Here is a 17827-nt window from a genome sequence, read left to right as displayed (position 1 = left end):
ATCTGTCCTGGAGCATGTTCCATGAGCACTTGAGAAAAATGTGTATTCTGTTGTTTTTGGATGGAATGTCCTATAAATATCAATTAAGTCCATCTTGTTTAGTGTATCATTTAAAGCTTGTGTTTCCTTATTTATTTTCATTTTGGATGATCTGTCCATTGGTGAAAGTGGGGTGTTAAAGTCCCCTACTATGATTGTGTTACTGTCAATTTCCCCTTTAATGGCTGTTAGTATTTGCCTTATGTATTGAGGTGCTCCTATGTTGGGTACAGAAATATTTACAATTGTTATATCTTCTTCTTGGATCGATCCCTTGATCATTATGTAGTGTCCTTCTTTGTCTCTTGTAATAATCTTTATTTTAAAGTCTATTTTGTCTGATATGAGAATTGCTACTCCAGCTTTCTTTTGGTTTCCATTTGCATGGAATAGCTTTTTCCATCCCCTTACTTTTAGTCTGTATGTGTCTCTAGGTCTGAATTGGGTCTCTTGTAGACAGCATATATATGGGTCTTGTTTTTGTACCCATTCAGCTAATCTGTGTCTTTTGGTGGGAGTGTTTAGTCCATTTACATTTAAGGTAATTATCAATATGTATGTTCCTATTCCCATTTTCTTAATTGTTTTGGGTTCATTATTGTAGGTCTTTTCCTTCTCTTGTTTTTCTTGCCTAGAGAAGTTCCTTTAGCATTTGTTGTAAAGCTGGTTTGGTGGTGCTGAACTCTCTCAGTTTTTGCTTGTCTTTAAAGGTTTTAATTTCTCCATCAAATCTGAATGAGATCCTTGCTGGGTAGAGTAATCTTGGTTGCAGGTTTTTCTCCTTCATCACTTTAAATATGTCCTGCCAGTCCCTTCTGGTTTGCAGAGTTTCTGCTGAAAGATCAGCTGTTAACCTTATGGGGATTCCCTTGTGTGTTATTTGTTGTTTTTCCCTTGCTGCTTTTAATATGTTTTCTTTGTATTTAATTGTTTTTTTGTTTGTTTGTTTGTTTTGCGGTGTGCGGGCCTCTCACTGTTGTGGCCTCTCCCGCCGCAGAGCACAGGCTCCGGACACGCAGGCCCAGTGGCCATGTCTCACGGACCCAGCCACTCTGCTGCATGCAGGATCCTCCTGGATCGGGGCACAAACCCGCGTCCCCTGCATTGGCAGGCAGACTCCCAGCCACTGCGCCACCAGGGAAGCCTGCATTTAATTTTTGACAGTTTGATTAATATGCGTGTTGGCATATTTCTCCTTGGATTTATCCTGTATGGGACTCTCTGTGCTTCCTAGACTTGATTAACTATTTCTTTTCCCATATTAGGGAAGTTGTCAACTATAATCTCTTCAAATATTTTCTCAATCCCTTTCTTTTTCTCTTCTTCTTCTGAAACCCCTATAATTCGAATGTTGGTGCATTTAATGTTGTCCCAGAGGTCTCTGAGACTGTCCTCAGTTCTTTTCATTCTTTATTCTTTATTCTGCTCTGCAGTAGTTATTTCCACTATTTTATCTTCCAGGTCACTTATCCGTTCTTCTGCCTCAGTTATTCTGCTATTGATCCCAACTAGAGTATTTTTAATTTCATTTATTGTGCTGTTCATCATTGTTTGTTTCATCTTTAGTTCTTCTAGGTTCTTGTTAAATGTTTCTTGCATTTTGTCTCTTCTATCTCCAAGATTTTGGATCAACTTCACTATCATTATTCTGAATTCTTTTTCAGGTAGACTGCCTATTTCCTCTTCATTTGTTAGGTCTGGTGGGTTTTTATCTTGCTCCTTCATCTGCTGTTTTTCTGTCTTCTCATTTTGCTTATCTTACTGTGTTTGGGGTCTCCTTTTTGCAGGCTGCAGGTTCATAGTTCCCATTGTTTTTGGTGTCTGTCCCCAGTAGCTATGGTTGGTGCAGTGGGTTGTGTAGGCTTCCTGGTGGAGGGGACTACTGCCTGTGTTCTGGTGGATGAGGCTGGATCTTGATTTTCTGGTGGGCAGGTCAATGTCTGGTGGTGTTTTATAGGGTGTCTGTGAACTTATGATTTTAGGCAGCCTCTCTGCTAATGGGTGGGGTTGTGTTCCTGTCTTGCTAGTTGTTTGGCATAGGGTGTCCTGCACTGTAGCTTGCTGGTCGTCGAGTGAAGCTGGGTGCTGGTGTTGAGATGGAGATCTATGGGAGATTTTCATCATTTGATATTATGGGTAGCTTGGAGGTCTTTTGTGGACCAGTGTCCTGAAGTTGGCTCTCCCACCTCAGAGGCACAGCAGTGACTCCTGGCTGCAGCAACAAAAGCCTTTCATCCACATGGCTCAGAATAAAAGGGAGAAAAAGTAGAAAGAAAGAATTAGTAGAAGTAGAATGAATGAAAGAACAAAAGAAAAAAAAGAAAGGTGGAAAGAAAGAAAGGAGAGAGGGAGGGAGGGAGGGAGGGAGGAAGGAAGGAAGGAAGGAGGGAAGGAAGGAAAAAAGAAAGAAAGAAGATAAAGTAAAATAAAATAAAGTAAGATAAAATATAATAAAGTTATTAAAATAAAAAAATAATTACTAAGAAAAAAAAAAAAAAAAACACGGACGGATAGAACCCTAGGACAAATGGTGGAAGCAGAGCTATACAGACAAAATCTCACACCGAAACATACACCCTCACAAAAAGAGGAAAATTGGAAAAAATAATAAATCTTGCTCTCAAAGTCCACCTCCTCAATTTGGGATGATTCGCTCTCTATTCAGGTATTCCACAGATGCAGGTACGTCAAGTTGATTGTGGAGCTTTAAACGGCTGCTTCTGAGGCTGCTGGGAGAGATTTCCCTTTCTCTTCTTTGTTCTCACAGCTCCCGGGGCTCAGCTTTGGATTTAGCCCTGCCTCTGCGTGTAGGTTGCCGGACGGCGTCTGTTTTTCGCTCAGACATGACGGGGTTAAAGGAGCAGCTGCTTTGGGGACTCTGGCTCACTCAGCCTGGGGGGAGGGAGGGGCACGGAGTGCAGGGCGAGCCTGCGGCGGCAGAGGCTGACGTGACAAGGCGCACCGTGCGTTCTCCCGGGGAAGTTGTCCCTGGATCCCGGGACCCTGGCAGTGGCGGGCTGCACAGGCTCCCCGGAAGCGGGGTGTGGATAGTGACCTGTGCTCGCACACAGGCTTCTTGGTGGCGGCAGCAGCAGCCTTAGCGTCTCATGCTCGTCTCTGAGGTCCGCGCTTTTAGCCACGGCTCGCGCCCGTCTCTGGAGCTCCTTTAAACAGCGCTCTTAATCCCCTCTCCTCACGCACCAGGAAACAAAGAGGGTAGAAAAAGTCTCTTGCCTCTTCGGCAGCTCCAGATTTTTCCCCGGACTCCCTCCCGGCTAGCCGTGGTGCACTAACCCCCTGCAGGCTGTGTTCACGCCGCCAACCCCAGTCCTCTCCCTGCGCTCCGACCGAAGCCCGAGACTCAGCTCCCAGCCCCGCCCGCCCCGGCCGTTGAGCAGACAAGCCTCTCGGACTGGTGAGTGCCGGTCGGCACCATCCTCTGTGCGGGAATCTCTCCGCTTTGCCCTCCGCACCCCTGTGGCTGCGCTCTCCTCTGCGGGCGGCTCCGAAGCTTTCCCCCTCCGCCACCCGCAGTCTCCGCCTGCAAAGTGGCTTCCTAGTGTTTGGAAACCTTTCCTCCTTCACAGCTCCCTCCCACTGGTGCAGGTCCCATCCCTATCCTTTTGTCTCTATTTATTCTTTTTTCTTTTGCCCTACCCAGGTACGTGGGGAGTTTCTTGCCGTTTGGGAGGTCTGAGTTCTTCTGCCTGCGTTCAGCAGGTGTTCTGTAAGAGTTGTTCCATGTGTAGATGTATTTCTGGTGTATCTGTGGGGAGGAAGGTGATATCCGCATTTTACTCTTCCGCCATCTTCCCCTCATCTCAATGTAGTATTTTATATGCTTTAGGAGTTCAGCAATTATTATCTTTTATATACAAATATATAAATGTTGAACAAATATTTTTTCTGATTATAAATGCTTCTTGGGGTACTTTTCCCCATTATTTGATATACATGTTAACGAATAAATGTTTTCTTTTTAACAAACTAGCATTTCTAGCATGTTTAATAATATTGCAATACTAACTATCCAGTTATAAATATATTGGATTTTTTTTTTTTTTATCGTTTCAGGTGGAGGAGGCCTTAGAAGCTGTCAAAAATGCTACAAATGAGCAAGACCTTGCAAATCGCTTTAAAGAATTTGGAAAAGAGATGGTGAAACTTAACTATGTAGCTGCAAGAAGACAACAGGTGGGAAAGATTTTGGAAATCTAGGGGAGAAAGTGAGTGAGTTTAAGTAACCTTGTAGTTTTGTAGGCCCGGACAGTGGATCAGCTGCACCTGCCGGCTATCAGATCATCAGATGCCTTAGGAACCTGTGATCACAAAGGCATCTTCCTACTCGGGCCCGTTCTGGCCCTACCGTACTGCGCTGGTACTCCCTGGGTACTCTCGGGCCCCTGTGTGCTTACAGTAGGTCACAGGCCACCTGCTTTACTGGTGGGAACCACCACGCCAGCCCTACCACTCTAACCTTTCTTTTTTTTTGACTTTTATATTTATTTTTTTATGGAAGTATAGTTGATTTACAATGTTGTGTTAATTTTGGCTGTACAGCAAAGTGATTCAGTTATACATATATTGATATATACATTTCTAAATATTTTCTTCCATCATGGTTTATCTCAGGATATTGAACATAGTTCCCTGTGCTATACAGCAAAACCCTGTTGTTATGCACTTCATGTGTAATTGTTTGCATCTGCTAACCCCAAACTCCATCACTCCCCCACCAACCACCCCCTTCACAACCACAAGCCTGTTCTCTATGTCTGACCACACTCTAACCTTTTGTTCACACTTGGAAAAGCTCCCGATTGAAATATAAAGAATATCAAAATGTGGTGTGACCACTCCCTGGGCACTGTCCTTAGACCTCACTTTTTATCTCCCAGCCCTGTGGACAGCACCGTGCATATACACACCCCAAGTGTGTAGTATGTACAGTGAAACTTTTATCAAAGAGATTAAGTAAACACGAAGAAAAATAGAGAAAAGGCAGAGAGAGAGAGAGAGAACGAGAGAGAGAACGAGAGAGAGAGAAGGAATGGACAGGGGAGGGAGAGCACAGGTAGCGAGTCACTTTGATGAAGGTGGTTGACCTGGGGTTTTCTTTGCCTCCCTTTTGTCTCAGGATGACACCCTCCATTTAGCCAGCTCTATTTGTTCAGTAGGTACCATCAGAATTTAGTTTCCAAAGAGTGTGTCCTTTTCTTTCTTCTTAGAAAAAAACATCTTTAAATGTGGAGAGGTTAGTTAAAATCCTATTCACCCATCTTTTTGACTGTTCTCAGGATTCTTCAACATTTTGGGAACTTCCTAGTGACTTTTTCTAAGGTTCTCTGTGACCAACAGGAGAATTCTAGTGAACATTTGTTGAGTGTTCATCTGTGCCAGACTGAAGTGACACCCGTATTACAAACTGACCAAGATCTAGTCCCTTCCCCTAAAGAGCTTCCAGTGTCCTTTGTGGTGGGCACACAGTCATGATTTTAGTTCAGACGATTATTTTTAAGTATTTTGTTATCAGCAGAATCCTTTGTTCAAGTGGAATCTTGTGTGGTAGCCCACAATGTAATGTGGTTAGGAGCGGAGTTACTCTGAAGCACAGGTTTGAGGCCCAAAAGCCACTGAGCTTGTTTAAACAACTGAAAAAAAAAAATGCATCGAATCTTGATTTCAGTGACCAACGGGGAGGCTGGGGAGAAGGGTGGGTGCCAGGACACTCAGAGTCTTGTAGAGTGTTTGGATTTTATTGTAAGTGAATGGGTAGTAGTTGAATAGTTCAGAGTTTGGTATCAAAGTCTCAGATTTACAGTTTAATGTTATTCTAGGTACGTTGCAAAGATGGGGGTAGCATGGAAGAGGAGAGACTAGTTGTAGTTGGGAGGGGGCTGAAGTCATCTAGGTGAGCGATGCTGGTGATTCTGGAAAATCTTTATCAAAAGTTCAGGCTCTCGTTCAATTCGTCCAAAAGAATTTGGTGAGGAACACAAAACACAGAGGAAAAAATAAATACACACACTGAGTCTGAGGCGCAAAGAGAACAAAGACACAGTTTATTCAGGACAGAAGCAAAAATTACACACTCAGAGAAGCGTGTGGGCATCCTCTAGAGTGAGGAGTGTCACCCAGGGTTGTTGATCCCCTTTTTGTCTTATTTTTAGCACTTTGAATGGGTGGGGGTCTTTTTGATTAGGGGGGAATATTCTTTGAGCAGAGGGTTGAGGTGTGGCCTGGATTTGCACCAGGTTGCATCAGCTTCTCGTCCTGTGCGTTTGTCTCCTGAAGCCACCCTACATGCACTCTAGGAGCTGTTTTCCCTTAAATTGTCCCTTACTAGTTGAGTGCCACACGTGGAAGGTCCTATAGGGTCATCAGCAACCTGTGCATTTTTATTGCACATGCTCCATGGTTTTTCATCGTCAGAGTTTCTTGCTCAGACGCTACAAAGTTTCTGTTTTAGATGCCATTCCTCCATGCATCATGGCCTCAGTAAGGGCAAAACAAGGAGGTAGCTTTGCCTTCTGACTCATGCCTGTACATGAGGAGGCTGTCCTGGGGCCCAGCTGTGTCTTTTCTGCCTCAATGGTGGTCTCAAATAGCTTGGCAGCAGTACCGGTGGAGAAAAGCATAGGGAATCCACGTTTATTTTGAAAATAGTACACTCAGGACCTGCTGTGCAATTGGCTGTGGGAGTTTAGGGAGTGACAGCAACCAGTTCACATCTGAGGTTCTGTTTGAGCAAATGGATAGATGGTGAGGAATTTACTGAGATGGGTGAAGACTGGAAAGGGACCAGTGAGGGTTCGAGATCAAGATTTCATACTTAGATGCATTGATTTTGAGATGCTTGGAAAATCCATGTAGAAATGTCAAAAGGAGAGAGATGTGGGTTGGAGATGGAAACAAGTCATCAGCATGTAGCTGGTATTAAAATCCACAGTAACATATGAGATATTCATCTGAGAATGCCCATAAATATAATTTATTTTTATCTCATAAACCTTGTTTTAACTAATTGCTATTTCACACTCTTTCAAGAAAATGTAGGAAAAAAAGTAGAATTAAAAGAAGAAAAAAAATTGTATAACACTCTACCAGCCACAGAAGTGTCGTGCTAATATTTTGGTATATTACTTTTCAGTTGTTTATCTTCATATTGTAACATATTTACAATCATACCGTGCATACAAATAGGTGTAAAGTGTTCTTCTTTATCTTATAAATATTACCCATTTTATTATTTTTATAGAAACTTCTTTTAATATCCACATAAAGAGTCCATCAAATGAAAACTTCAATAGTCTACTTAACCAATTCTTCATAAATCAGCATTTACATTGTTTACAGGTTTTATTCATGTGACTAAAAATGTTTCTAAAAATATCTTTATGGAAAGAATTTCCCACCTCCTTTTTCTCACTTTCATATTTAGATTTTTTTTTTTTTTAGTATAGATATATCCCAGAATGGAGTCTAAGGTTTCTGGACCAGGTGTTCTGGAGGTTAATAAGACCCTTCATGACTAGTTGGGAGGAAACTTCTACCTGCACCACCTGTATTATTGACCAGTGTAGAGGATACCCTCACATGTTGGTTCCCGATTTATCTGTGTTGATCTTTAGGGCTAAAAATAAGTCATCCCAATTTAGAAATTGTGTTGGCTGGCATAGATCTGTTAGTGCTTAAGCAAAGGGAGATAGATGGCTCAGTTAGTTATTTACTACTTAATGTCAGTTTGTCTTGACAATCTTAGATATCAAATATAATGTGCTTGTCTCAGAATTATTTTGACCCATGGAAGAGATGTAATTCACTGTTTCCAGGTCATCCATCTATCATGTACCAAGTGAACAAATAGGAATAGAACCCCAGTGGTTCAAATACCCTCTAATGATAGATTTTGAAGCTAGAGAAATTTTCTCCTAGAGGTACTCAGCTGGCAGTCCTACATGGTCCTCAGAGAACAGTACTGCCTTTAACATTTCCAAAAATGCTGTGAACCTTTTCTTAACAATACCCTTTAAAGCTGAAAATAAAGAGACTCTCCAGTGGTACTATTTTGACATCCCAAACTAAGAAAGCAAATCATCTTTGATCGATTTTTTTTATTATTCCCTAAACTCAAATGAGTGATCCGCCATCAAAAGTAGTTTTAAAAAAAATGAACCCTGTGCTGAAAATGATAATGAAGCGACAGTGATGCACTAAGCAAAATCAGAGGAGTTCGATTTCCCATGTTTGCAATTGTAATTGAATGTGGAGTCAGGCACAGTATCAGAAAACTGAAGTTTGGGTTTTCCATCTGCTGATAACTAACTCTGATCCATTCAAGCCACTTACCTTGTTGGTGGCTCAGTTTTGACATTCTTGCAGCAATATTTATTGAATGCATTTCATGGGCCAGATACTGTGCTGTTGCCTAAAGAACCACTGAGCAAGATAGCTAGGGCTCTCTGCTCTCATTAGGCATACAGTTTAGGAGAAAGACATATACTTAAATAAGTAAATACAATAAAGCATTGATGAGTATTAATGATAGGAGGGAAGAGGGTCTTGTGGGAGCAGATAGAAGGGGATGTAGCTTAGAGAGTTTTATGGAGAGTAGGTTCTCAGAGGATGGGCCCCATCAGGGGAAAGGATAGGGTGGAAGAGGGATGCTCAGATATCTCACATAGAAAGAACAGTACGTGCAAAGTCTTGGCAACTAGAGAGAAGAGAGAGGAGATGGTTTCTAAAATTCAGTGGTCCTAGATGTCTGTGACTTTAAGCTCTATTACAGACACTTCCATGGCAAGCTTCATGGAAGTGACGGGTTTGTGTTTTGCACACACAGGAGCTGAAGGACCCTCATTGTCGGGATGAGATGGCAGCCGCCCGAGGGGCTCTAAAGAAGAACGCCACAATGCTGTACACAGCCTCCCAAGCCTTTCTCCGCCACCCAGATGTTGCTGCCACCAGAGCCAACCGAGATTACGTGTTCAAACAAGTGCAGGAGGCCATTGCCGGCATCTCCAATGCTGCTCAAGCTACCTCGCCCACCGACGAAGCCAAAGGCCACACGGGCATCGGGGAGCTGGCTGCGGCTCTGAACGAATTTGACGTAAGCATCTGGGTGATATACCCAGAAGGGCGTGTGTTTTCACTGAAAAAAATGTTTTGGGATGAAGGGCCGCCAAGATAATATACATTGATTTACCTCTCTTGAGGCTTTTGATAGTAAGTTAAACTACCTGATGTATGACTGTTACTAGGAATCCGACATCTTGGTAGAACCTAGTTTACTGGTCTTTAAGGGAACTAACAACTGTGTTAAAGAGGACCTGATCCCTTGCAGGTAGAAACCTTGAACACTGTAACTTTCCTACACCACAGGCTATTTTAGGGACAGTTTATCATTTGCAGGATGATCTTTATTATTAAAGAGGCAAATGTCATAGGCATTGTAGATGTGGATTGCCTCGATGTTGTGTTTGGGTGAAGAACTGCTCTCAATTTCTTCATTTTCAATCAGTGGTGAGCAGACTCCACTGCCCTCTCATCCCATCCGGGATCCTGGTCTTCCTCGCATCAGCCCCTCTGGGTGGCACCTCTGCTAGTCCCGTGAATGACCCACATTCTGAACCTACTATTTCTAGGGGTGTGTCCCAATGAGGGAAGCAGTAGAAGGATGGCTCACTGTGCCATAGTCATGGCAACCAAATGAATGGGAAGGACGCATATCATCAACAGCCCCGGATGACAGCTCTCACTGCCCCTGGGCCAGGATACAGCCCACCTGTGAGAAGGTGGAATTCAGTTGAGTTCATCCCATGTTCAGTGAGAGCCTACATGTGTTGTGAGCTAAAAACATTTATAAATAATTAGTATCTGCTTTTAAGAGTTATATTTTCCCTTAGAGGAGATGAAGGATGCAGAAATGTACTGAAACCCTTTAAGTGATAAAATACAATGTAACAGGAATTCATAGGAGAAGAATTGGTTACTTAACAGCTGTGGAGAAAGATGATGAGTTTGCTTTTGGATACGTTGACATGAATTTTTGGCAGGAGATGACTGGCTGCCTGCTAGAAAACAGAACCAGGAGCAAATGATTGTTAAAGGTGTGGAGATGGATGATATAAAGGAAGGATAATTATAGCACTTTATACACAGATAATTCTTTCCAGTTTTCATAGGCATCTCTCTTCTTTTATTTTTTCAGTTAGTCAAAAAAAATACATATATTGAACTCAGACCATATATATATTATTTCCAAAGTTTCTAAAATAAGGATTAAATACAATAAATTTCAAGTGTTTACCACAGAAATTAGGCCTTAACATGTAGTGTATTCACAAAGTTTTAGGAGACAACAGAAAATTTGTTGGAACTAATAAGATACTTCAGTGAGGTTATTGATTTTAAAATAAAGATATAGAAGTTACTAGATTTCCATAATGTAAAAAAAAATAGAATAATAGAAAAGAGATCCTGTTCACAAAGTAAACAATAAAAATAATTTGTTGGCTTTATTTCACTACTTAATTTTATTTCTTTATTATGTTAGAAATAATCCTGATACAAATGTAGAGGATCTAAGATAGAAAATTATATTACTTTACTGAGGGGTAAGTTGTACTTTTTGGTAAATGATGTCATGATCCCAGGTAGGAAAAATTATTGACCCTATCAGTTTTTATAATATTCAGACAATCTGTATAAAAATTCTAGGAGGGTTTTTTTGGAACTTGACAGAGTGATGATAATTTTTTTTTCCTTTTATTTTTTCTGGGTTAAGAATGAATGAGCCCATAATTTAAAAAAACAAAAATGAGCAGGTCATGCACTCAGATATTAACACATTACAATGCCACTTAATTTTTACTGAGTGCATTAGAATAAAATTGTCTCATCGTTAAACAGAATAGAAAATTATAACATTAACTACAAAATTATTTTATGAAATGATGCTTTCTTTTTTTTTTTTTTTTTGCGGTACGCGGGCCTCTCACCGTTGTGGCCTCTCCCGTCGCGGAGCACAGGCTCTGGACACGCAGGCTCAGCGGCCGTGGCTCACTGGCCCAGCCGCTCCGTGGCATGTGGGATCTTCCCAGACTGGGGCACGAATCCGTGTCCCCTGCATCGGCAGGCGGACTCTCAACCACTGCACCACCAGGGAAGCTCTGAAATGGTGCTTTTTAAAATTAAAGAATATTTAGATTTTGACACAATTACACTTTTATAATCATAGTTTATTTTATAATCAAAAAGTAAACAATAAAGCCTAAGTGAGAACCTGGTAATAGAGTAGATATGCAGCATACAGAGGACTCTCTTGAAGGAATGTCCAGACTCTTCACCTGCTGCCGCCTTCTGCCCGAGAGCGTGGTGACTGCAGCTTCCCATTCTCTTTGTATCTCAACCATTTTCATTGTATCTCAACCATTTTCATTAAAAGGAGCTTTTACCTGCAGTGAATTTAACAATTGAGGCATCATTTGGGTTATTATGGCTTTGCATTCAGAAAATAAAACTTAGGCCATGTGGGAAAAGTCTACTAGTAAAGTATGTTGGAGTACTTTCCAACTGTTCTAATAGGTTGGTATCTTCTCATTATGGACAAATAAGCTTTGGGAGGTTAACATATGAATGCAATAGTCAAAGATTTTTTTTTTATAAAAAAAGTGGCATATTAACTAAGTCACTAATTATATTTTATTAACTTTATCTGTTGCTATGTGTCATTATAAATATTAACTAAGTGATGTTTATTACTTATATTTACTCAGTATCTTATATGTTAACTAATTGTATATTATATTAGCTTAGTATATTAACCAAGTAATATTGTATTATTAAATGTATATTAGTTCTCAAGCTATGTAAATTGCATGCAACATTATCTAATGTTTAAAATTGTATTTCTCAGATGTTGACAGAAATCAACATGTGGAGCTCTCTCAATTAGCAATTCATAGATAGTAATCCCATTTGGTGTGGTTCTCTAAAAACAGTTATTTAGTAAATGAAATTGATTTCAGTACTTTCTCAAAAGTAGTAATGCTAGTAAAATATTATTATTTAAAGATATAATGTAATTAACCAGTTGTAGGTTTTTTATCATTTCTGACACCAGCAAACCTAGACAGTCCTTAATGATATTTGAAAATCTCTCACTAAAATAATGTTCCATTTCTCTTTGTAACAGAATTATACATTTCTGTTCTATATTTGCATAATGAATACCTCGGTATTTTTTATTTCCCAGGCGTATTGACTTGAAGTTGATTTAGAATTCACAGGCATTTGTCTTAAATCCTAAATGCTATTCTCAGATATTAAACAAATTGATATTACATTAGGTGGGAAACTCACTGACACTTCCTGTGATTTACTTTTCTGGTAATATCCCTTACCGGTGCTTGGTTTGGTGGCTTGCCAATGTAATAGGGATTTGAAAAAGTCAAGCAACTTTGAGATTCTGAAGTGAAAAGAACCGTACAAATACAAAATATATTTTCAGTCATCCCCTAATGTTGAATTTGAAGTCCAGACCATTTCATAATAATAGTCATCATTGTGTTAAACCCAGTTTTTCTGGGAGGTAGGATGCAGAAGTGGCTTCGAGTTTCTCAATTGATTAAGAACAAGGCAAAAATTAGTATTTTTGCATTCATTTGTCTAAAATTATAGGATTGATTTCTACCTAGTTATAGTTGTATAACTATATAGTTACAATTATGGCTCAATGCTCGGTGACCTATTTTCTGGCATTATTATCCTACCTACATGAAGGGTTGATGTAGTGATTTATAAAGTAAAAGACTGAAAGAAAAAACCCAGTATTTTAACAACTTGAAACTGTCAAGAGAGTCTCTAATGATATAACAGCAAAAAGTAAAATGATTGCTAATCAACGGAAAAATCAACCTCTGTTTAAAATGTGGCAACTTGAGATAGGTAATTTTATCTAGTGAAGCTATCTACTAAGGGATACTGAAAAGAATTTAGAAAAATGTGGTGACTGCTCAGAAGTAAGTCATGTTATCATGTCAATTTTGACTGCTAGAAAACCTCCAAGAGTGGGAGAAAGGAAGATGAAAAGTTATTCCTAAAGAATCTCGTTATTATTTTAAAGAAAAGAGAGGATGCCGTGCCTTGTTTTTTGAAGCTTTCTTTTGTGGATGAAGATACTTTAGAAAAATGGAAATTGACACCATTCATGGTCCAGTCTTCATAATTGATAGCTATTTTGCTTTTACAGTTATTATTTTCTTTTAAATCAGACAATTCCTCTAACCTTAATCTCGAAGTCCTCTAATCTTAAGCATTCTACTTGTGGTTTTGCTTCTTTCTTTTTCCATTTCCCTGGGAATTGGCTTGACTAATAATTCTCTTTTGCTTTTACATTTAATTTCTCTTACTCCACTTGTTTGGTTCCCTCAGCCTATAGAAAAAATGTATTTGTATTCTACAACCTAAAAAGAAAATGAAACAAAATGTTAGACTACCATACTTAACATCTTCTCATATTTCACTCTTTGTTTTCCTTACAGTTAAGAAGTAGATTCTAATCTACTTGGCCTCTGACTAGCTCTTACCTCTTTCAGCCTTGTCGTCTACCCTCTACTCCTGCCCTTCCTCTGTGATACTATGTCTGAGGGTCTCTAGGGAACGTTCACTCATGAAATCTTTGTGCTCTTATTTTCTAGTTCTTGACTGCTTCACCTTTGGAAAGAGGGGGACATTGAATAGTATTAACTATCCTTTCTCTTTCACTGTATTACTTCTCACTTGCAAGATTTAAATATCTGTGCTTGAGAAGTAGGACAGCCTGGTCTCAACCACATTGAGCTGAAATGTCACCATGACATACCAACCCTGTGTAAGTTGCCATGTTTATTTCTGCCTAATTTTTCATACCTCCCCTCTACCTTTTAGGTTTTCTTCCTTTTTTCTCCTTCTTTTAAAATATATTTTCATTTCTTGATCCAGTGCTAATTCTCTCACTGATCTGGCGTTCAGTGGGTGGAAATGTTGGAGTGTGAGTTATGAGGAATGATGAGACATCTGTATCACAGGTGGATGAGGACAGCAAGGATCTGTAATCTGACAATGTTAAGGGATTGAGCCTAACTGCAGTGGGAGAGAATTGTCACACCCCGGGGAGCAACTTCGTGCTCCAGTGTTTACTCCCTATAGGGTTATTCCAACTGTGTGCTGTCCTCAGGGGGTGCACTCACATTCTAGGAGATTTAGTCCAAAGAAAGAGGTGAAGGAACAGGAGTCCAGGTGACAGCAATCACTTCACAGCAGGACCCCAGCTCATTGCTGGGACATGAAAAGAGGTTTCTGGGTACCTGAGAGTAATAACAACCCTGAACTAGGGTTTGGGATCCAGGGTTGGCATATAGCTCCAGTGGAGAGCTGGAGGGCTATGTAGATCACTTAGGTCACAGGCCCAAATACATGACCTCAGAGATCTATGCTGAAGGAATCTGAAGTAGAGTTTTTCTGTTGACCCCCTTCTCCAAATATCACTCTTCATATTTTTGAATAGGAAATAATTATTTCTTATTCTTGTTACCAGGCCCAGATAGATGCTCCTGGGGAAGCGCTAGTCCCTTAAGGAGCCATGAACCAGAATTCTGGCTGGCTCAGGGATTCTTAAAGGGTTTTATTGATTCATGGTCTCTACAACATCAGGCAAGGAGGAAGGTCTCCTTGGAGAAGTACATTTCACAGAGCATCTTATTCAGTCCTTTCCCAGTTCTAACCCTCCCTTTGGCTGTGGAAATCAACATAGTTATTTATCAGAGAGGCTCACCCCAGGCCTCATCTCCTTCTCTGATGTTCTGTAAAGTTATTCTGACTGCAGACATCTGGTAACCCCCATATTGGGTTAAGAAGATCATAAGTTTTCTATGTATTTGTTTACATTAGAGTGAGGGTGGAGAGAGGAGAGGAGAGGGCCCCATCAAAATACTGTAAACACACTGGTAAGGAAAATGCAAGATGTAGCTCATGTTCTAAAGCAATTAGCAAAGTGGAGGGACAAATGCATACAAATAAAAGCCAGTAAGCAGGACCATTTAACTTTTGAAAAGCAATTTCAGATTTCTAATTCAGGTGCTACAAAGATGGAGCAGGCAAGCTCAGCAATCTTCTGCCTGTCTGAGTTCATGCCAATATTTCTAAAGGCTTAATATCTGTACAGTTACTATGTCTGTTATTCTTTAATACATGTATTTGTACTCCTTAATAATGCTCTCTGCTATATTCCTATGAAGCGGTTCCCACTTAATTGGCTTTTGGAAGTAGCCTAGGACATTGGGAAGAGCCCAGAACTTGGATTCAAATGTCTGGCTACTACTTAAAGCCCTGTAAGTAACAAAGGATGTGTGACCTTAAGTTACCGAGATAGCATCTCTAAGCCTCGGGATAAGGTTTAGGCATAGGAGAGCTAAGATCATTCATAAAGGTGTAAAGGAGAAATGCTTACTGAACAGGTATAGTTACTGCAGTGCTTAAATGCTGTGGCATGCACCTATATACATAGTATGCACCTAACCTTCTGTGTGTGTGTGGCAGGGGTGAGATGAGGGAGGGTGAAATCAGAGAAGAGTTCCTGGAGGACGTGGTGCATGAGTAGGAATTAACATGATGAGTGTGAATGAGACTGTTTCTCAGACAGAAAGAACATCCTTGCATGCAGAGGTGTGGTGGGTAGAGGAAACGTAAGCTATTTGGTTCTGGAGCCCAGGGAGAAATCTGGCTAAGTCGGTGAGCTGGAGGAAGCTTCTAGAGGCTTGTCGGCCTTGAAAAGGGCTGGGCTTCAACCTGAAGGCATTAGGGAGTTGCTGGCGATCTAAGCAGGGGAATGTATGCATGGTCAGATTTGTGTTTTTAAATATCTGTTTGGCTGCAGAGTGGAGAACGGATTGGAAAAGGGCAAGGCTGCAGTGCAGCGAGAGTGATTAGGGCGAGAGGTTATGAATGTCTGAGGACATTGTGAGAACAGGAATGGGAAGAAGTGGATGGATCTGAACCACATTGAAGGAGTAGAATCAACAGGCCTTGAGGACTGTACTTCTTATTTTCATTTATTGAAAGAGTTAATGCTTTGTATAGTAAGCTTTAATTATGTAAAAAAACCAAACATTTTTACAGGTCCAGTTGTGAAGTCTTGAGAATTTTCAGTCTTTTGTGGGATATTTGTTTTTTTATGTAATACAACTTTCTTGCATTGATTTCTGTTTTCTGGCTCTTAATTTACTTAACTTACATTCCTCCCAATATAATTATGAAATGCCTGGTAATTTATAGATATATATTTTGAACATTTTATTCCAAATTCTACAATATCTAGGATTTTTCTAATTTAGTTTAAGCTATTTATGTTTAATCGAGCTCCAATTAGTGTGTGCTTGCTAATGTTTATTTTACTTTTAAAAAACAACAAACTTTTACACACACTTTAAAAAAGTGGAGACATTTTCCCATGTGGTAGGACGTAATAGTAATAACAGGGTTAGTAGGGTCCAGCAATTCTCATATCTTCTCTGAATCGATCTGCCCTTTTTCACTCTGGCAAATTAAACTCACCAAAATGTACTTTTAATCCTTCCTAGCTAGAAACATTCGGTGGTGTTTTAGCATTCTTTATCACACACTGACATCTGGTGGCCAAATAGAACATTAAACCATACTCCAGTGGGTTTCTGTCTAACTGTAAACATAGCACAACCTAAATACATGCTATGCGGCCAAACTCAGGGGATGTAAATATGGAGAGGGTGTAGCCTGCCTTCAGAGAACTGTTAGTCTGCTTATGACAGCTTTTGTAAACTAATGTTATACAGTGGATGTTGCATTAATCCCTTTTGGAAAAGTTTGTAGCCCTGGGAAGGTGGTAAAGATGGATACAGATGCAAATGAGTTTATAGCAAGAGATGCTCAAGGCAGGGTGGAGTTTTGAGGGATTCTACTGGCTGAGTGTGAGACAGTCAGCCAACATCTGGGACAAGGTATTCTTCCTGAGCCAGGAAGCAGGGACCCATTTATCCAGTATCATCATTTACTGCTGAGAAATCTTATTCTGGAACATTGATGCCTCCCATGTCTTCTTGCTTCCCAGAAACTTTAGCTTTATAAGGTGTTATAAGCCTAGGAGTATTTCCTGATAGCATCATTTACTTTTCTGTCATGTCTTATTATAATTACACCAAGGAAATATCCCAAGACAATTTAATTTCTCTTCTACATTTCAATTAGCAAACATGGAGCTACAAAACATCATTGCGCAAAATAGCAGAATGATATTTGAAATATCCTTCTTGAAAATTGTGGTTCAAATTCTCATTTATTTGCCTCCCTGATGTCTTTAATCAAAAGTATTATATTTCCAATCAAGTTCTATTTCTTTTCACAAGGGAAAATGTAAGAACCTGTATTTTCCCCAAGATAATATTTTTCTCCTTTAAGAATATTGACTGATTCTGTGGATCTGAGTTCACCTTTATTTCAAATAATTAGTACTAAATCTAACAGTGAATATTGACATAATAGATTATCATATTCTAAACTGTCTAAATATGTGATGGCAAATATGATTTTGATTATCATTTATTTATTAGCCATACTATAAAATTTGGGAACCAAACAAGTCCTTTTATCTAGTGAACTGTTTAGTGGTGAAACGTGTGATTTCTTTAAAATGCTCACCTCCTTGGTCTTATTTTTTTATGATTTCTTGTGTTAGAGTGCTTGTCTGTACTTAGCCCTCCAGAATTATACCTTC

General features: G+C 39.9%; 1 protein-coding gene across 2 annotated transcripts in view; it reads left to right on the top strand.

Annotated features, from left to right (window-relative positions):
- The window catches only part of CTNNA2 (catenin alpha 2), a 1196494-nt gene that overhangs the window by 392144 nt on the left and 786523 nt on the right, over positions 1 to 17827 (top strand). For both annotated transcript variants that reach the window (XM_060027447.1, XM_060027448.1), the window contains exons 5-6: positions 4114 to 4233; positions 8882 to 9148. In XM_060027447.1, the coding sequence (XP_059883430.1) occupies positions 4114 to 4233; positions 8882 to 9148 (387 nt within the window). The remainder of the gene's footprint in view (positions 1 to 4113; positions 4234 to 8881; positions 9149 to 17827) is intronic.

The sequence above is a fragment of the Delphinus delphis genome, chromosome 12 (genome assembly GCF_949987515.2).
Source record: "Delphinus delphis chromosome 12, mDelDel1.2, whole genome shotgun sequence".
In the NCBI taxonomy this organism is placed as follows: domain Eukaryota; kingdom Metazoa; phylum Chordata; class Mammalia; order Artiodactyla; family Delphinidae; genus Delphinus; species Delphinus delphis.
Note: the sequence above shows the minus strand (reverse complement) of the source record. Positions and strands in the feature narration are given on the sequence as shown.